General features: G+C 38.2%; 1 protein-coding gene across 1 annotated transcript in view; it reads left to right on the forward strand.

The window, feature by feature from the left end:
• The window catches only part of FBXL13 (F-box and leucine rich repeat protein 13), a 219,973-nt gene that overhangs the window by 140,160 nt on the left and 57,834 nt on the right, over positions 1-21,979 (forward strand). The window contains exons 13-17 of the mRNA XM_086397072.1: positions 3,002-3,100; positions 3,648-3,765; positions 3,860-4,022; positions 10,843-10,962; positions 11,687-11,813. Coding sequence (XP_086253198.1) covers positions 3,002-3,100; positions 3,648-3,765; positions 3,860-4,022; positions 10,843-10,962; positions 11,687-11,813 — 627 coding nt within the window. The remainder of the gene's footprint in view (positions 1-3,001; positions 3,101-3,647; positions 3,766-3,859; positions 4,023-10,842; positions 10,963-11,686; positions 11,814-21,979) is intronic.

Here is a 21,979-nt window from a genome sequence, read left to right on the forward strand (position 1 = left end):
ATAAGATTTTTAAAACACAAAAGAAAATAAAAGTCATTCATGAGCTCAGTATCCAAAGATAAACAATATTTTGAAATGTTTCTAGTTTTTTGTCTATTTGTCTGTGACATATATATTTTTTAAAACAACATTGAGATCATAATATATATGGCTGCTATTCCTCTATCTCCCTGTCATATTGTGAAGATGACGTGGTATGAGAGTTCCCCTTGATATTTGTTTTTGGAAAGAGTCTTACTCTCCCATTACTGAATCAGAGCATCATCTTATGGCCCATCCATGACCATTTGTTAGGAAATGAAGTCTAAATAACAATGTTATTTTAAGATAATTCATAGGGAAATATATTTGGTCTTTTGACAAGTAACTATTTTTGAACACTCTCTACCACTGTTGCTTCTATTAATGTAGATAATGATAGCTGAAAGAAATCAACATACAAAGCTATAGTAATCAAAATGGTGTGGTACTGCCACAGGACAGACACGTAGAATTGAGAGTCCACTAATCTATACTGTTATGGCCAACTGATTTCCAACACAGGTGCCAAGCCCATGCAGCTGGGGAAAGAGTATTCTCTTCAACAGCTGGTGCTGGACAACCGGATTATCCATGAAAAAATGAAGTAGGTTCCCTACCTCATACTACATACAAAAATGAACTGAAAATGGACCAATGACCTAAATATGAACTAAAATGACAACACTTAGAAGAAAACACTGAGAATAAATCCACATGACCTTAGATTTAGCAATGGATTATTAGATATGACATCAAAAGCATAAGCAACAAAAGAAAAAGCTGAGAAAATGGACGTCATCAAAGTAAAAAACTTGTGTATCAAAGGACATTATTAAAAAGTGAAAAGACAACCTAAAGAATGAACAAAATATTTCCAAGTCATATATCCAGGGGTCTAGAAAGCAGAATATACAGGAACTCTTATAACTCAACAAATGACAAATGACCAATTAAAAAATAGTCAAAGGACTTGAATAGACATTTTCCTAAAGAAGACATTCAAATGACTAATAAGCACATGAAAAAATTTCAATTTCATTAGTCATTGGACTTCCGTGGTAGCTCAGCTGGTAAAGAATCTGCCTGCAATGTACGAGACCCCAGTTCAATTCCTGGGTCAGGAAGATCTGCTGGAAAAGGGATAAGCTACTCACTCCAGTATCCACCTGGTAAAAAATCTGCCTGCAATGCATATGTCATTAGGGGGATGCAAATCAAAATTACAATGAGGTACTACTTCAAACTCAGGAAATTTTTTGAAAAAGGAAAATATGAAAAAATAAAAAATAAGTTTTGGCAAAGATGTGGAGAAATTAGGACCCTTGTAGATTGCTGGTGAGGATGTAAAATAGTACAGCCACTGTAGAAAGTATTTTGATGGTTCTTTAAAAAGTTAAAAGTAGAATTACCATATAATCTGGCAATCTCACTCCTAGGTGTATACCCAAAGGAATTTAAAACTGGTATTCAAACAAATAGATGTACATGTATGTTCACAGCAGCACTATTCAAAATATCCAAAAGATCTAAAACAGATAAGTGGATAAACAAAATGTGGTATCTCCATAAAATAGAATATTATTCAGCCATAAAAAGGAATAAGGTACTGACACATATATTTTGAACTTCAAAAACATCAGGGCAAGTGAAAGAAACTGGACACAAAATGACCGCATACTGCATAATTCCACTTGTAAGAAATATTTACAGTAGGTAAATCCATAGAGACAGAAAACAGATTAGTGATTGCCAGGGGCTAGGGAAGGTGTGTATGGGGAGCAACTTCTTAATACGTAAAAGGATTTTTTTTAGGGTGATAAATATGTTTTGAAACTACATAGAAGTTGTGACTATTCAAAACTATGATTACTTCAGTTCAGTTCAGTTGCTCAGTTGTCTCCGACTCTTTGCGACCCCATGAACCACAGCACGCCAGGCATCCCTGTCCATCACCAACTCCCGGAGTCCACCCAAACCCATGTCCATTGAGTCAGTGATGCCGTCCAACCATCTCATCCTCTGTCATCCCCTTCTCCTCCCACCCTCAATCTTTCCCAGCATCAGGGTCTTTTCCAATGAGTCAGCTCTTTGCATCAGGTGGCCAAAGTATTGGAGTTTCAGCTTCAACATCAGTCCCTTCAATGAACATCCAGGACTGATCTCCTTTAGGATGGACTGGTTGGATCTCCCTGCAGTCCAAAGGACTCTCAAGAGTCTTCTCCAACACCACAGTTCAAAAGCATCAATTCTTCAGTGCTCAGCTTTCTTTATAGTCCAACTCTCACATCTATACATGACCACTGGAAAAACCATAGCCTTGATTAGATTGACCTTTGTTGACAAAGTGATGTCTCTGCTTTTTAATATGCTGTCTAGGTTGGTCATAACTTTCCTTCCAAGAAGTAAGTGTCTTTTAATTTCATGGCTGCAATCACCATCTTCAGTGATTTTGGAGCCCAGAAAAATAAAGTCAGCCACTGTTTCCACTGTTTCCCCATCTATTTGCTATGAAGTGATGGGACCAGATGCCATGATCTTAGTTTTCTGAACGTTGAGCTTTAAGCCAACTTTTTCACTCTCCTCTTTCACTTTCATCAAGAGGCTCTTTAGTTCTTCTTCACTTCCTGCCATAAGGGTGGTGTCATCTGTGTATCTGAGGTTATTGATATTTCTCCTTAGTTAAGAGACTTTAAGTGACTAATTTTATGTTATATGAATTTTACTTCAATACAAAATAGAATAACAAGTTAAATAGGCTTACCCTGGTGATCATTTCACAAAACATACATATAAAAAATAAAATAAAGAAATCAAGATTAGAATATGTGTTTCCTTTTTATGTCTGCAGCATGTTATGATTTCAACTTTAAAACACAGTAAACCAATCATAACACATCTTTGGTTATTACTATCTTTGGATTTTATTAGAGGTGATGCTAATGGGTTCTCCCATCATTTTCACCAACTTTGTACAATTCAGATTTCAGTCCAAGGCTTCAGGAACATTGCAAACAGCTGCAGTGGGATAATGCATCTGACTATCAATGACATGCCAACTCTGACGGACAACTGTGTAAAAGTAGGTATTTGGAAACTACATTTTCTTCTCAGTCCCATTTGGTAGGCATATTTTCTAGTGGCTTGAATTATTGAAAAACATGAATGGGCTTTTCATTGCAGTTGATGTTACATAATTATGAAATTTACACACACATTTGAACATTTGAATCTTTAAATACCCTAAGAAACTTCATTTCACATTTAGGATATTTTTATTTCAATGATATTGCAATCAAATCTTACAAAATCATATGTAAGCTTAAGCATAAACCTTAAATCTGGTTCTACATGTTAAGCTTCTAAAGGTTCTGATTTCTTTCAGCATTCCATTGTCTCATGCATTCCTATCTTTTGTGATATCATTTAGTTGATTCTTACACATTACTCAAATGTAAGTGTAGTAAAGTATATTGGAAAAAGTAAAAGTTCCCATTTTCTTTGACAATAGGACAACTTAATAGTTAATGTGTCCGTTTTTGAAAAGACTGAGAGAAAAAATAATCTCATGACTTTGACAAATGTGTTCTATATAATCTGATTAACCTTTTATTTTTTCCCTTCTAAAGGCTTTAGTTGAGAAATGCCATCGTATTTCATCAGTAGTCCTCATTGGCGCACCACATATTTCCGATAGTGCTTTCAAAGCTCTTTCTGGTTGTGACATCAAAAAGATCCGATTTGAAGGTGTGAGATATAAAAAGTAGTTTAGCATTAATTTTTACTTTTAATCTTGTGGTGATTCAAATACAATCCTTAACTTTTTCTTTTTTTTAAACAGGAAATAAAAGGATTACTGATGCATGCTTCAAACTTATAGACAAGAGTTATCCAAACATCAGTCACATTTACATGGTAGACTGCAAGGGAATAACAGATGGTAGCCTCAAATCACTCTCACCTTTGAAGCATCTCACTGTGTTGAATCTGGCAAACTGTGTAAGGTAAACAGTCATTCAGTCAAGAAACACTGATTATCTAGAATGTTCCAAGCTTCCTCAAGATGCTCATTGGTCAGTATAGTAAACATGAAAGTCAGGGATCTAAGTAGAGGTAAGTGCAGAGTTCTGTGGTAAAACAAAGGAGGGGCACCCAACCCAGACTAGTTATATGTGGGCACGGGGAGATGATCAGGGAATGCTCAGGATATGTGGAGTCACAGGCTCTTGTAAGATTAAATGAATTCACTAGAACATTTGTGGGCTACTTATCCTAGTGAAGGTTCTCATAGCTAGTTCAGTTAATAGGTCTTTTTCCCAAATGGACTTTCTGACTTGCCTATGAAGAACCAATCTTACTGAAGTGTTTACTCTTGGGTACTAGTTAGATTTTTCCTCTGTGTGGATCTGCTCACAGATGGCAAGTTCTTACTGAAACCGTTTTTTTCACCTGAGTTACAAATAGGCTTCTGACCTGGCATTCTCAGGTGGGCAAGGATCAAATTCTTGATAAAATGTCTTCCCCAATTGATATCTCAGCCTCTTTCCTATGTAAATTTCTTAAAATATTATGAGGCCAGAAGATAACAAAACAGCATGTGATTACAAAGAAATTGGTTAATAGTTTGTATAACATAAGACAAGTTAGAGTAATAAGCTAAGCTAAACAAAGTCTTAACCCATGGTCCCTATTATTAAAATAGGGAGGCACCGAGGGTTGGGAGGGAAGGCAAAGACAGGATTTGAAACGGGGAAACCTGGATTAGGAAAGGAAGCCTCTAGTTAATAGCCAATAAGGAATTGAGGTCTCCTACCAACAGACATGTAAGTGAATTTAGAAGCAGATCCTCCACACTCAGTAAATCCTGCAGATGACTAAAGCCCCAGCTGATATCTTGTAGTTGCAAGCTCATGAACAAGCTGGCATCATGATGGAAGCACAATATGGAAGCTATTATACAACAGCTAATGGACTTCCCTGGTGGCTCAGCTGGTAAAGAATCCACCTGCAGTACGGGAGACCTGGGTTCTATCCTTGGGTTGGGAAGATTCCCCTGGAGGAGGGCATGGCAACCCATTCCAATATTCTTGCCTGGAGAATCCCCATGGACAGAGGAGGCTGGTGGGCTGCAGTCCATGGGGTTGCAAAGAGTCGGACACAATTGAGCAACTAAGAACATAACAGTTAATCCTATTTGTATTAACATGAAATAAAATTGAATTGCACTCATATATTTCACTCAGGCTTCTGTAGGTTAATTAATTTTTAAAATAAATGGAGGTTTTTATGCTTCTAGCAGTATAGTTGACAAAATACTTCAAAGGACTCCTTGCTATTAATACAAACAATTTAGATTCTTGATGAAACATACTTTCAATACATTGCTGAGCCTACAAAGAGTAAGAGAAATATGCAGTTCATGATTCATCACCATCCTCTCAATGAGCAGACTCTCTGAGATGGAGAGTGGAGGGCAAGCAAACATAAAAGGTGGAGCTGCTATTAGCATAAATGTTCAACACTGACATTGAGAGAATCAATTTTAGTAAGACTCAAGATAGGGAAGCAGGATGAGACTTCTGCAGTGTTTGGACCCTTCAAAAGGGACAAAACAGTCTCAAGTAGATAGTACCCAAGCCCCTGGAAGAAGTTATCTGCAAGCTTTTTTGAAGGAAAGCATCTTCTCTTTAAGCATCCAGGATTCCCATAGGTTAAGATCAAATAAATGCTCACAATTAAAGACCATCAAATGTATGAAGATATGAGTCATCACGTGTACAAAGATATGCAGTATACATTTGAGCTGAGTAATTCAGATATTAGAAGAATTAATCATAGAATATTAAGTAACTATGTGTAAAATGTTTGAATAAATAGATAATGGAACCAGAAATATGAGCAGGCAACAAAATATGATAAAAATAACTAGACTAGCCATGGAAGTAGACATTGGCTCCTTGGAAGAAAATGTGACAAACCTATGAGAAACCTACAGAACATATTGAAAAGCAGAGACATCACTTTGACTACAAAGGTCCGTATAATCAAAGCTATGGTTTTTCCAGTAGTTAGGTATGGATGTGAGAGTTTGACCATAAAGAAGGCTGAGCGCCAAAGAACTGATACTTTCAAACTGTGGTACTATAGAAGACTCTCAAGAGTTCCTTGGACAGCAAGGAGATAAAACCAGTCAATCCTAAAGGAAATAAACCCTGAATATTCACTGGAAGGACTAATGCTGAAGCTGAAGCTCTAATACTTTGGCTACTTGATACAAAGAGCCAACTCTTTGGAAAAGACCCTGATGCTGGCAAAGATTGAAGACAGGAGGAGAAGGTGACGACAGAAGATGAGATGGTTGGATGGCATCACTGATTCAATGGATAAGAGTTTGAGCAAACTCCAGGACATAGTAAAGGACAGGGAAGATTAGTGTGCTGCAGTCCATGGGGTTGCAGAGAGTCAGACATGGCTTAATGACTGTACAACAACAACTTGAAAAACTAACTTTTAGAAATAAATAAATATGATATAGTTATTGAAATAAAATGGATTGCTAATCAGCAGACTAGAACTCAGTGAAGAGAGAAATACAAAATTGGAAGATAACTGAAGATATGGTAGCAGAGTGAAAAAATAAAAAGAAAAATATAATAGAGTATAACAAGATAGGGGAGGTTTAATAAAAATTCATCTATAGAAGATACACTTAAAATGGGAAATTTGAGAAATCAAAGCATATATTTTTCTCAACCACATATCAATCCTTCAAAAAATGGACTGTGTATAAAGTTTTAAAGCAAGTCCTCACAACTTTTATAGTACTGGTATCAAGAAACTATATTCTCTTACTACAGAGCAATTATATTAGGAATCAGTAATAGGAAGCTACATTTTATTTATTTATTTATTTTTGAAAGCTACATTTTAAAAATATTCATGATTTAAAATGAAAATTCCAGAGCATCAGAATCACCTGGAGAGCTGAATAAAACTACACATGCCCAAGCTCTATCCCAGAGCTACTGAATCTGAATATCTACCGATGGAACACCAACTTCCATATTTTTGAAAAAAGCAACATGGGTGCCTTTGATGCACAGCCAGGTTTACAACTAACTACATTAACTCATCAGCTTGGCCATTATGTGAAATAATCCTTTCTATTGACATTTATGCTTCCTGGACTATCATATAAATTTATATATATATACATATAAACACAGATTCATGTCAGTATGTGTATGTGTGTGTGTGTGTATAAACGTGTGTTTTCAGGCAATTTTTTCTCTTTCAATCATTCATCTGTCTTCTATCTAATCTTGCACAGTATTTTATCTGTAAAAATGGGGGAAATAAAGAGTATATACTCAGGATTGTTATGAGGATAAAATAAATCAATTCATATAATATGTTTAGAATAGTGTCTGACACTTAATAAACACTCAGTAAGTGTTATCTATTATCATTATACTTTAATAAATTCTTTACCATCTGAGCTACCAGGGAAGTCCATGAAATCAGAAGATGATTGCTTCTTGCCAGGAAAGCGATGACAAACCTAGACAGTGTATTGAAAAGCAGAGACATTACTCTGCTAACAAAGGTTCACATAGTCAAGGCTATGGTCTTCCCAGTGGTCACATATGTTTGAGAGAGCTGGACCATAAAGAAGGCAGAATGCCAAAGAATTGATGCCTTTGAACTGTGGTGCTGGGAAGACTCCTGAAAGTCCCTCGAACAGCAAGGAGAGCAAACCAGTCAATCTTAAGGGAGAACAACCCTGAATATTCACTGGAAGGACTGATGCCAAAGCTGAAGCTCCAGTATTGTGGTCATCTGATGTGAACAGATGACTCATTGGAAAAGTCCCTGATGCTGGGAAAGATTGAGGGCAGAAAGAGAAGAGGGCATCAGAGGATGAGACAGCTGGATGGCATCACCGATCCAATGAACATGAACTTGGGCACTCTCAGAGATTGTGAGGGACGGGGAAGTCTGGCATGCTGCAGTCCATGGGATTGCAAAGCGTCAGACAGGACTGGGCGACTGAACAACAACAAAATATATTCTAATATCTAACAGACTGAAATTCTCTTCATGAGTTGTCTTCTTTTAAATTATTAGATATTTTTGCCAGTTTATTCTTCCAAATGAATGCTGGAATACTTTTGTCACATTTCAGAAAAAAATCCTATTGAGATAGTAATTGAAATTATGTTAAATACATAAATTTTGGAAAGATATATAGTTTTATAATACTTACTTGAGTTTCTCTTTCTTTGTCCAAGACTTATTTACTAAAAATGTGTTCAGATATCTAAGTAGTTTAATTATAATTTTGTAACTAACGTTTAGTTTTATAACATCATGGTACAAAAATGTGACCTCTGTCTTTTGGAGTCTTTATTTAGGGGTAAGGCTGATGGGAAAGTTGATGGTTAAGTTGTTTATCATGTTGAATATACTTTAATAGTCCATGGAATTTAAATTACATTAATTATATTAATTTTCATGACCCATTTTTGTTTGTCAAAAGCCAAGTCTAATACAAAATTGTACCTTAATTATGTTCTTTTTGAATTCCTAATTATTTTTCCTTCAGTTTGTATTTATGCTATATTATGTTTGCATGAAGGGGCTTCCCTGCTAGTTTAGATGGTTAAGAATCTGCCTATAATGCAGGAGACCCGGGTTCGATCCGTGGGTCCAGAAGATCCCCTAAAGAAGGGAATGGCTACCCACTCCAGTATTCTTGCCTAGAGAATTCCATGGACAGAGGAGCCTGGCAGGCTTCAGCCCATGTTTTGCAAAGTCAGACATGACCGAGCGACTAACACTATATGTTGCATAAAAAGTCATGACTTGGATTTTTGTCTTCATAGTAGTATTTATAAGAATTATTTGGTTAAAAGGTAATTTTTTAAAAGATTGTAGGATTACTTAGTTTTTTATGATTAGGCTTATGAATATACTTAATATTCAGAAATTTGTAATCCATATTCAAAGGCAACCAAAATTTAGAGTTAAGATTTGATTTATCATATGACCATTTACCAATTTACCATATGACCATTTACCAAATGACCATAAACATGATTTTGCCTGTGTGTGTGTGCTTAGTTGCTCAGTTGTGTCCGACTCTTTGCGACCCTATGGACTGTAGCCCTCCTGGCTCCTCTGTCCATGGGGATTCTTCATGCAAGAATACTGGAGTGGATTGCCAAGCCCTCCTCCAGGGGATCTTCCTGACCCAGGAATCAAACCAGGGTCTCCTGCATTGCAGGAGGATTCTTTACCAGCTGAGCTACCCGGGAAGCCCGGAATTGACTATAAATGTTCCGAAGCAAATAAATTGATTTAAAATGCTAAAAAAAAAAAATCAAATTACCAGAAAAAAAAGTCAGACTGGCCTTGGATTTTTCCTCTGTAACAGAAAATATATTTATAATTGATATTTTATTAACACTGTTTATACTGTTATATTTATATGTTTGGTATTTCTCTTGCAGAGAAGAAATCCAAGACCAATCTGATTTTTTAAAAAATTTATTTCATTGAAGTATAGTTGATTTACAATGTTCTGTTAATTTCAATGGATAGTAAGATTTTTTTAACACATAACATATTCATAAGTTGCTAGATCACACACATATTTTAAATTGCCACATTATTACACCATTTCATTGTACATAATTTCATGGCAGGAAAGAATATGATCTCCAAATTCCACATCCATCCATATTCTCTTCATTGAGGGTTAATCCTAATCAATATAAAACTACCCTGTTAGTCTTATTTAATATTTTTACTAGCATAGAATTTTAACTGAATTGCCTTCCCTGTGTTAATTTTATTTAATTTGCTTTGAAGGCGATGGCAACCCACTCCAATATTCTTGCCTGGAAAATCCCATGGATGGAGAGCCTAGTAGGCTGCAGTCCATGGGGTCACTAAGATTTGGGCATGACTGAATGACTTCACTTTCACTTTTCACTTTCCTGCATTGGAGAAGGAAACGGCAACCACTCCAGTGTTCTTGCCTGGAGAATCCCAGGGACGGGGGAGCCTGGTGGGCTGCCGTCTATGGGGTCGCACAGAGTCGGACACGACTGAAGCGACTTAGCAGCCGCAGCTGCAGCAATGCTACTTCACAATTTTCTTCTTGTTGTCATTTTATTAAAAGTGTGTTTCTTGTTGACTATAATTTAGAGAGTGGTTATAAAGCAGGACTTGGGGGGGGGGGGGTGGCACTGACACACAGGTGTCTCTGATTAAGGACAGTGTGGGAAGGCTGAGATCAAGGTCTTCCTACAGCATCAGGTTTTGTCTGCTTCAGAAAGGATCTATACGTAACTTACTGGGTTTTTTTCTAGTCCAGCTAAACTGACTTGTGCTTAGTGGAAATTCCTCCAAGATTTTGATAGTAGTTTGATTGTAAGTATTGGTTCTCCGTATCCTAAGTTTTGGTCTTTTTCTTTTGCAGGAGATTGCAACAGGCACTATTTAACATGATCAGATTTTAACTTCAGGGAAGAAACTTTGCAGGCCATCTGTTTTATTAATAGTCATGCCACCTAATTAAATGAACAAATGAACAGGAATAGCATTTTTATTAATACATCTATTACTATCATTTGTATATTTTATATTAAAGTAAAAGCTATATAACCAAATTTGGTTTACAAATGTGGACAAAATACCAGATATAGATATTACCTTGCCATTCTGAAATGTACTGGATGTAGTAGCTCTTATTTTAATAGTACTGTACATATTTATACATAAAATCACATGTAGAGCTTTCCTTTTTCTTTCCTACAGAATTGGTGATACGGGACTAAAGCAATTTCTTGATGGTCCTGCAAGCACAAAGATAAGAGAATTAAACTTAAGTAACTGTATCCACCTGGGTGATGCCTCCATGGCAAAACTATCAGAACGGTACGATAAAACAATAATATTACATATATTATTAGTAGCTGTATATCTGTTGATATGAGAGATCAGAGATGGACTTTTGAAGCCATTTGGAAAATATCAGGGATGCCTAGAAGCTGGTCCAATATTCGGTTAAACCAAGTAAGATATTGGAGTCATAGATTAATATTTTCTGTTTATTACTAATATCACCTTGGAGAAAGTTTGAGATGGAATCACTCAAGAAGTTATAAATAGCTATACCTGGGTGACTTATGTGTCTTTTTCAAGGACATTGTCTCTATGGAAACCTTTACTCCAGTGTATCCCAAGGGATATTCTAGTGGGTGAATTTATTCTTGATCCTCTTTACTTGTCAAAGGTCTTGTGTACACTACAGGGTGAAGTTCAATTCTTGTAGTAAATGTGTAAGGAAAAGGAGAGATTTAAATTTGTCCTTTTAGTGGTTATTCATCTTGGTATTTATATATATGAGTTTTTTTGCATGCATGCAATATTTTTTTCTTATCAGAAATTGCAATATGAAATGAAATCACAGCAAAAATATTTCACTCAGCTGTGTATTGTCCACTTTTAAGCTTACTATTAACATTAACATTATGATGAGAAAAATAAAATCCTTGTTTAAATAGCATTTGCTTTCCCCAGATGGTTTTTATGCAAAGAAATTGCTATTTGACAGGGTGATGAAAAGTTTAAGGTAATTTTTCATGCTACTTTCTTTCAGGTGCTATAATTTAAACTACTTGAATTTACGAAATTGTGAACATCTGACTGACCTAGGAGTTGAATTTATTGCAAACATCTTTTCGTTGGTATCGGTTGATCTCTCTGGAACAGACATCTCTAATGAGGTAAGAAAAAAAAAGACTTCTATTGTTTTCTGTAACACAATCATTTCTATTTTGTAAACAATGGAGAGAACAACAATTATTTGTTTCTTAAATTATTGGATTATAAAGGGTAAGTTTGGGAAATTTTTTTCTGGAATAGTGATGGTTGAGGTTATTTGTAAATCAATGGTTTTGTTTCTACTTCAAAAAATGGCAAAATACAATATTTGCAGGAAAGTCCTGACAGATCAGACTGTTAGATCTGAAATTTGTTTCAACTATGGACATTTGCTCATTGTGAAGATATATTTTAGATCGCTTAAATATATTTCCCTTGTGGATTACACATTCCAAAAGACTACTTTGTGCTTTTAGATCCAAGTCTCTAGTTCAAAACTGAAATCTAAAAATGGCCTCCTCAATAAAAAATAAGTTTTTAAAAAATGAAAACAAGAGGGGGAATAAAAATGGCCTCTTCAAATCTATAAAAGGATATATTTTAAGAAACTAATTTCCTGCAAGCTGCTGTAGCTACTCATTAGAGCTGAAACACAGGTCACACCCATCCTACCTTTCCAGCACTGCTCCATTCAAAATGAAGATAAATCCAGAGATTTGTCATGTTTCTGAAAGACTTTAATGGACTGCAGTTAGACAATAAATATGCTGGCTTCTCTTGAAATCAGAGCATTAGGAGGGACAGAAGAAGACAACAGAGGTGAGGATCTCTCCCCCATCTGCTTGCTAAATCCCTAGTCATCCCTCAGTCTCATCAGATACCACTGTCTCTGAGGCCTTCTCTGAGAAGTCCTACCGTACAGGCAAATACAGCAACTTCTCTGTGTACATCTGCACCTCAGTGTTTCCTTTACCATGACCTCTTTCTCACCACATTACTGATACCTGTGTTATATGTCCATCTTTCCCCCACATTCAGTAGCCTCTTTTAAATAAAGAACTGTGTGTGTTTATTGGTACAGTTCTTTCTCTTCTTTACCTAAGAGTGAATTTAGATTTGGCCTCCATTCTGCTAGCTGGTCTCCTCTCCTCTTTCTTGGAATGTTGTTGTTGGTGGTGGTTTAGTTGCTAAGTTGTGTCTGAATCTTGCGACCCCATGGACTGTAGCCTGCCAGGCTCCTCTGTCCATGGGATTCTCCAGGCAAGAATACTGGAGTGGTTTGTCATTTCCTTCTCCAGGGGATCTTCCCAACCCAGGAACCAAACCTACGTCTCTGGCATTGCAGGCAGCTTCTTTACCAACTAAGGAGTGTTGGAGTCTTGTCTAAATGTAGAATGAGATGGGGAAGTTGGGATAGTTACATGTAGTCAACTCATTACGGTGAAATCAAGCCTGGTCTTCTCAATGCTGTCTTTTGACAGCCCATCTGGTCTTTGGTTTCCTTCCAGGGAAATCCCAGATCTATATTACCTGTCCCAGCTCCAAGGTCCCCTCAAGTTTTGGGGCTCCTTTGTCGTATGTGCCTTGCTCTGGGCCCCTTTGGGTCATCCTGAGGTGTGGGACTCTGTGAGGCCTTCTTAGGCCCACAGTCCCAGACATCCCCTGCAGACATTTCCCACTTTTACATCTGGGTGTATTTGTTCTCAGACCCATGCCTCACCCTTCTTACTCTCCTACAGAGTGGCTGACATGTCAGTTAGATTCCAGCTGGGTTTGGTGCTTGTAAAGTATCTATGAACAACAGGAGGGTCGGAAGCAGAGAGAGGCCAGGGTTTTTGTCCACCTTTCCCTGCATTATTATTATCAGCTGCATTTCTTTTGTGATCTACTCCCTTTGGTCAGGATTGTTGTGGTTCCAGTTTCCCACATGACCTTGGACTTTGGGCTGTCAGAAACACTATCTCTTTCCATTGTCCTTCCAGCATAGGCATGGTACTGGCTTCCTGCTACTGCTAATATCTAGATTTTGTCCTTATTCCATTAGGCTCCTAAGGTGTCTAATACCTATTAGTCAGTTTTCTCTCACGATTATATTTCCTCAGTTTCAAACAAGAGTTGTTTTTATTTTCCTCATTAGATTTTAGCTGGTACAATGATGAGCATAGGGAAACTCTGATCCCTTGTTGCTTTTCACAAGCATACGAGGGAAAGATAGAATGAGTTCTCATGTACTCTTATATTCCCAACCTATCAGGAGATAGAGCCCAGGGAGGTCTGGAAGTGGGCCCTGTACCCCAGAATCTCATCCTTTTGCTTCCCTCTGGCTCTCCCTTCCCCTCTTCTTCTTCCAAGCTCCCCTCCTTCCTGCTCTGCTCTCTCCCTTCCCCTCCCCTTTCCCTTCTCTTCTCCTTTCCCCTCTTCTCTTCTTTGCTCCCTGTCTTTTCTCTTGGCATAGTTTCTTTATCTAATCTGGGGGTGGAAGACATGTTCCAACTGATTATATGGTTTTTAAAAACGTCATGCTCCAAGTCTTTCAGGGTTTAGAATTTTAAGTCCAGGATGTTTTTCTACTGTGCTGTTCTGTAAAAACCCTTCCCTGACACATACAAGCAGAAGGCCCAGCTGTTGTCTGAAGGATCACAGGGTAATGAGAAGGATCAAAGCACGTTATAATTACATCAAAATATAATTCCACCACAGCACTCCTCACAACCTGAAGTATCTGGTGAACAATTGTTGAATTCACAAAAGGAGGTTTAGATGCTCGATCTTAGCTTTCAGCATTTGTGAAAAACTCAGTTTTTATTTTCAAAGATCATATATTAACATTTTTATCAACTGAGGATAAGTATAAAGTTTAGGGATATAGCCTCAAGTCCCATTCACTGTTTTATTTTCTTGTAAAAAAAAAATTAAACAATCTGAAAGAATACTTGTGGAGAAGAAAGTTAGTTGTTTTCTGCTAAAAGATGGAAAAATTAGTCTTCTGAAGGCTATTGTTTTCTTCCTTCCAATCAGTGAAATTCTGACCTAAGAGGCAAATGACTGACAACACAAGGCACAACAGCAGCTAACCTCAAACAGCCAAATTAAAATGAGTCAGCCCAGATGTCAAACTGGGCAGCTAATACCAGCCTGGACTGTAGGTCTGATGAAGTGCAAATATGACTACAGATTTAACACTTAGGATTTAAACTCTGGAATGTTGCAGATATTACCAGAGGTCAAATGTGACCATTTATACCTTTGGGAAAAAATACGTTTTCTAATAATTATGTTCACTCACGATTCTTTTCAATAGTGTTTTCAGTTTGAATCATACTACATATTTAGTTAACAAATATTTATTCTGACTACATTGTGCTTAGTGCTAAGGGTACTGGAATCAGGAAAACAGACCCGGCCCCTCCTCCTAGCCCTTATATGCTAGTGGAAGACAGGTGTGGAACAATGGTCATTAAACGAGATGGGTGCGGGAAACAAACAGAAGGGAAACTTAACCTAAATCAAAGTCAGAGAAGACCTTCTTTTACAAGAGAAGGAGAAGGGGTATGTGGTAAGTCACAGAAACAGCTTGCACAAAGATAAAGAGGTTGAAAGTACGGTGGCATTAAAGACATCTGCACATTTGGATATAGCTTGACTGTGAGGAGAGTGGTGAGAGATGATGTTGGACAGGTAGGCAGGGGCCAGGTCATGAGGGGCCCAGAAGCCACAGTGAGGAATTTGTTCTCTGCCTTGTTGGCAATAAAAGGACATTCAGTATTGTCAATTAGGCCATAACGTATTAAAACTGAAATTTTGAAAAGATCACTCTATCTGCTGGATAGACATGGGAATAATGCACTAGGGCTTCTCTAGTGGCCCAGGCAGTAAAGAATCCACTTGTAAAGCCAGAGATCTGGGTTCGATCCCTGGGTCAGGAAGATCCCCTGGAGAAGGAAATGGCAACCCACTCCAGTATTCTTGCTTGGAGAATCCCATGAACAGAGAAGCTTGGCAGGGTACAGTCCAGGGGGTCACAAAGAGTCCGACATGCCTGAGTGACTAAGCATAAATGGTCAGTGACTGATTATAAAGCAGTAATCCAGGTGAAAAATTATGAGGGTCAGTATCAGGGCTAGAACCAGGGAGATGGTAGTAAGGCTGACACAGCAGATTTGAGAGACATTTGGAGAAAGAATCAATGGGAACTAGAGACAGAATGAATATGGAGGTAAGGAAGAGAAGGAGAAAATCAAGGACGATGCCAGATTTTTGGCTTGAGTGGCTGTATAACTGGTGGTATCCCTTACTGAGCTGTGTCCTTTCCACAGTGGGAGGAGAAGGATTGCTACATGTTGGGGAAATAGGCATGTTTAGTTTGAGTCACCTGTAAGACAGCTATACAGAGATGTAGAAGAGCTCTAGAAATAAGCAGGGAAATCAGTGAAATTTACTACTCGAAGGTAGAAGAGCTCTTTAAGGTTGCATGGGTAATGGGCTTTTATGTTTGGAAAATCATGGATGCTCATGAGGAAGTTAATCAGCAAAGAAAAAACTATAGATATTTAGAAATCAAGCAATATATTTAACTGAGAAAACTAATTTAAATGGGGACAGCAAGGAAGAGAACAGTTACTTCAAACTTTATACATTCCTTTTAATAATTTTATTGTCTTTAGCCATTCCTTTTTAGAAAAATAGTGACTAATCTATTACATCATCCAAGAATAAAAATTGTTTAGGAAGTTGTCTAATAAGCATATTTTACAGAAAGAGGAAGGATATCAATTTTCATCTTCCAATATAAAGAGAATAGGGTTTGTAAGTGAAGGAAATAGCTTACTAATATGATGATATTTTATGGTATCTTTAAAAATCTTTAATTTTCTATAGCCTTTTCTTAATGTCTAATTCAGCAGGATGTTATTCATTCCTTATTACCCCAGAGGGTTGTTTGAATATAAGGTTATATTTCCACATACATGGGAACATGTTTTCTGCTAGTTAGGAGAATTATCATTTATTGAAGACCACAGGATCCCCAGTTAGGACAGTTAAATCTGTTGCTTAGGTTGTCTTAGTCACCACCCATACTTGTTTAAAGGAAAAATGAGTCAGAGCTATGTTCCAGACATATGCTTAGACAGTGGTTTAAGAGGACTCTTTCATTTGCCTGATTTTCAAAATTTTTCACCATCAGCACTAGAAAAATGTTCACCCTAAGTGTCCATTGTGTAGGCCATCACCAGGCGTCCCCTCACGAGAATGTAACACCCATAAGGCTGAGACTTAATTTTGTTCACTGCTGTTTTCCCAGAATCCTGAGGGTAGTAGATGCTTGATAAATATTCACTGAATTAAGGAACAAATGCTGAGCTCTACAATACCAAATATGAGTAAGATTTGTTCCCTGCAGCCTGATTTGGAAGAGTAAGTGTGACTCATTTAAATATGGTATGGAAGATGGAGTGATAGAGGATGCAGAGAAAGGGATCTATTAACTCAGCCAGTCTAACACAAAAGCATGCCTATGCTTGCTTACTCAGGGAACTTTATGCAGCTTAGTACTGCTAGAACATGCTGTGAAAAGGAGATGTTACCAATAGAATGTCACGCTATGCCAAGGAGTCTAGACTTGAATCAATGATGAAGTAGCACCTAGAAGGGGAGTCACAGTCATGGTCAGCCTCCCATTTTAGATTATCTGGGTTATTCTATTTGCTTGGGCTCCAAAACCATTGCAGATGGTGACTGCAGCCATGAAATTAAAAGACACTTGCTCCTTGGAAGAAAAGCTTTGACAAACATAGTGAAAGTGAAGTTGCTCAGTCATGTCCGACTCTTTGCAACTCCGTGGACTGTAGCCCGCCAGGCTCCTCTGTCCGTGGGATTCTCCAGGCAAGAATACTGAAGTTGGTTGCCATTTCCTTCTCCAGGGGATCTTCCCGCCCAGGGATCGAACCCGGGTCTCCCACATTGCAGGCAGACGCTTTACTCTCTGAGCCACCAGGGAATCCCATACACAGCATATTAAAAAGCAGAGACATCACTTTGTTGGCAAAGGTCCAGTCAGTTGTATAGTTTTTCCAGTAGTCATGTATGGATGTGAGAGCTGTACCATAAAGAAGAATTAATGCTGAAGAATGAATGCTTTTGAACTGTGGTGCTAGAGAAGACTCTTGACAGTCCCTTGAACTGCAAGGAGATCAAACCAATAAATACTAAAGGAAATCAACCCTGAATATTCATTGGAAGGACTGATGCTAAAGCTGAAGCTCCAATACTTTGGCCACAAAGAAAGACATGTTTCTTTTGGTGTTAGTTCTAGAAGGTTTTGTAGGTCATCATAGAACAGAGGATAGGATGGTTGGATGGCATTACTGATTCAATGGACATGAGTTTGAGCAAACTCTGGGAGAGAGTGAAGGACAGGGAAGCCTGGCATACTGCAGTCCATGGGGTCACAAAGAGTCAGATACAACTTAGCAACTGAACAACAACAAATTCTCTGGGGGATAGATTGGAGAGGAAAGTAGTGGGAGTTATTTCAGTAGTTAAAGAAAGAGATGCATTTTTTAACTAGGTCAGAGTAATAGTGTGGAAAGAACACCGTCAAGACTACTTAGGAGGTAAAACTGAAAGAATTTGGTGACTGACTAGATGGGGAAGATAAGGGCCTAGAGGTCAAGAGGATAAGAATGATTCCAGATCTGAATTTGGGTGGATGGAGGCCCTACCTCAAAGAAAGTTAAGTAATGCAGGAAAAGTAACAGGTGTTGAGGGAAAGGCTCAGAAATAAAGAGAAATAGCTCCAGAAAGAATGAAGAGGCTGAACCAGAGAGAAAACAACGCCCAGTTGTGGATGTGACTAGTGATGGAAGTAAAGCCTGATGCTGTAAAGAACAATATTGCATACAAACCTGGAATGTTAGGTCCATGTATCAAGATAAATTAGAAGTGGTCAAACAGGAGATGGCAAGAGTGAACATTGACATTTTAGGAATCAGTGAACTAAAATGGACTGGAATGGGGGAATTTAATTCAGATGACCATTATATCTACTACAATGGGAAAGAAACCCTTAGAAGAAATGGAATAGCCCTCATAGTCAACAAGAGTCTGAAATGCAGTACTTGGGTGCAATCTCAAAAACAACAGAATGATTTCTGTTTGTTTCCAAGGCAAACCATACAACATCACAGTAATCCAAGTCTATGCCCCAACCACTATTGCTGAAGAAGCTGAAGTTGAACAGTTCTATGATGATCTACAAGACCGTCTAGAACTAAAACCAAAAGAAACATGTCCTTTTCATCATAGGGGACTGGAATGCAAAAGTAGGAAGTCGAGATACCTGGGGTAGCAGGCAAGTTTGACCTTGGTGAACAAAATGAAGCAAGGCAAAGGCTAACAGAGTTTTGCCAAGAGAACACACTGGTCATAGCAAACACCCTACACAAGAGACAACTCTACACATAGACATTATCGATGGTCAACACCAAAATCAGATTGATTATATTCTTTGCAGCCAAAGAAGGAGAAGCTCTATACAGTCAGCAAAAACAAGACCAGGAGCTGACTGTGGCTCAGATCAAGAACTCCTCATTGCCAAATTCAGACTTAAATTGAAGAAAGTAGGGAAAACCGCTACACCATTCAGGTATGACCTAAATCAAATCCCTTACGATTATACAGGGGAAGTGACAAATAGATTCAAGGGATTAGATCTGATAGACAGAGTGCCTGATGAACTATGGATGAAGGTTCGTAACATTGTACAGAGACGGTGATCAAAACTATCCCCAAGAAAAAGAAATGCAAAAAGGCAAAATGGTTGTCTAAGGAGGCCTTACAAACAGCTATGAAAAGAAGAGAAGCAAAAGGCAAAGGAGAAAAGGGAAGATATAAGTATCTGAATGCAGAGTTCCAAAGAATAGCAAGGAGAAGAAAGCCTTCCTAAGTGAACAATGCAATGAAGTAGAGGAAAGCAACAGAATGGGAAAGACTAGAGATCTCTTCAAGAAAATTAGAGATACCAAGAAAACATTTCATGCAAAGATGAGCACAATAAAGGATAGAAACAATAAAGGCACAATAAAGGATAGGTATGGACCTAACAGAAGAAGAAGATATTAAGAATAGGTGACAATAATACACAGAAGAACTGTACAAAAAAGATCTTAAAAACCCAGATAATCATGATGCTGTGATCACTCACCTAGAGCCAGACATCCTGGAGTGCAAAGTCAAGTGGGTCTCAGGAAGCATCACTACGAACAAAGCTAGTGGAGGTGATGGAATTCCATCTGAACTATTTCAAACCCTAAAAGATGATGGTGTGAAAGTGCTGCACTCAATATGCCAGCAAATTCAGAAAACTCAGCAGCGACCACAGGACTGGAAAAGGTCAGTTTTAATTCCAATCCCAAAGAAAGGCAGTGCCAAAGAATGTTCAAATGACCACACAATTGCACTCATCTCACATGCTAGCAAAGTAATGCTCAAAAGTCCCCAAGCTAGGCTTCAATAGTAAGTAACTATGAACTTCCAGAGGTTAAAGCTGGATTTAGAAAAGACAGAGGAATCAAAGATCAAATTGCCAACATCCATTGAATCATAAAAAAAGGCAAGAGAATTCCAGAAAAACATCTGCTTCTTCATTGACTATGCTAAAGCCTTTGACTGTGTGGATCACAACAAAGTGTGGAAAATTCTTCAAGAGATGGGGATACCAGACTACCTCCTGAGAAATCCATAAAGAGGTCAAGAAGCAACAGTTAGAACTGAACATGGAACAATGGACCGGTTCCAAATTGGAAAGGAATTTGTCAGGCTGTATATTGTCACCTTGCTTATTTAACTTGTATGCAGAGTACATCAGGCAAAATGCCAGGCTGGATTAGCACAAAGCTGGAATTAGGATTGCCGGGAGAAATATCAACAACCTCAAATATGCAGATGTCACCACTCTGCAGAAAGTGAAAAGGAAATAAAGAGCCTCTTGATGAAAGTGAAAGAGGAGAGTGAAAAAACCGGCTTAAAACTCACCATTCAAAAAACGAAGATCATGGCATCTGGTCCCATCACTTCATGGCAAATAGATGGGGAAACAATGGAAACAGTGACAGGCTTTATTTATTTTGGCTCCAAAATCACTGCAGATGGTGACTGCAGCCATGAAATTAAAAGATGCTCCTTGGAAGAAAAGCTATGACCAACCTAGACAGCATATTAAAAAGCAGAGACATTTCTTTGCTGACAAAGGTCCATCTAGTCAAAGCTATGGTTTTTCCAGTAGTCATGTATGGATGTGAGAGTTGGACTATAAAGAAAGCTGAGTTCTGAAGAATTGATGCTTTGAACTGTGGTGTTGGAGAAGACTCTTGAGAGTCCCTTGGACTGCAAGGAGATAGAACCAATCAATCCTAAAGGAAACCAGTCCTGAATATTCATTGGAAGGGCTGATGCTAAAGCCGAAGCTCCATACTTCGGCTGCCTGATGCAAAGAGCTGACCCTTTGGAAAAGACCCTGATGCTGGAAAAGACTGAAGGCAGGACAAGAAGGGGACAACAGAAGATGAGATGGATGGATGGCATCACCGACTCGATGGACACGAGTTTGAGCAAGCTCCAGGAATTGGTGATAGAGAAGCTTGCCGTGCTGCAGTCCATGGGGAAGCAGAGAGTCAGACACGACTATATGACTGAACTGAACTGTATTGCATATTGGCATGTTTTCCATATTAAGTTTAACTGTAAATAAGATCATTTCAGATCTAGAAAAAAAAAATCTCTAAGACTAAGTAATATATAAGAATAGAAAGAAGCCAGCGTGAGGTCTTTAACAATAATTAGTGTAGTCTAAACTTCTCTCAGTTCTGTCCCCCTGCCTCCTCTCCATCCCTGCTGCCACTGCCACAGTTCAAGCATCATTCTTCTTACTAACCTCTTTGCCTTAAGCATCACTGTCCTCAATCCATTCTTCACTCTGCTGCAGTGTGATCTTCCAGCATGCAAATCTGAGTCTTTCACTTCTTTGCTCATATATTGTCAGGAGATCTCCATTGCTTTCAGTATAAAATCTAAACAATCTAGTTTGGGGGACCAAGACTTCCTAAGGTGGTTCCTGCCCATCTGTGCAGCCTCACTTCCAGATAACTTCCACCTTCATTTTTAGCTCCAGAGACACAGAACTGATTCTCCTACAGCTCCTCAGACATGTCTTGCTCTTCTTTTCTTCTCACTTCTGTGAGTAATTCTGTCTGAAACACCCTTTCTTCTTGTCTATCTGCTAACTTCTTGC

Source organism: Bos grunniens, chromosome 4 (assembly GCF_055505025.1).
Source record: "Bos grunniens cultivar Pamir isolate PY7600 chromosome 4, Bosgru_T2T1.0, whole genome shotgun sequence".
Classification (NCBI taxonomy): Eukaryota; Metazoa; Chordata; class Mammalia; order Artiodactyla; family Bovidae; genus Bos; species Bos grunniens.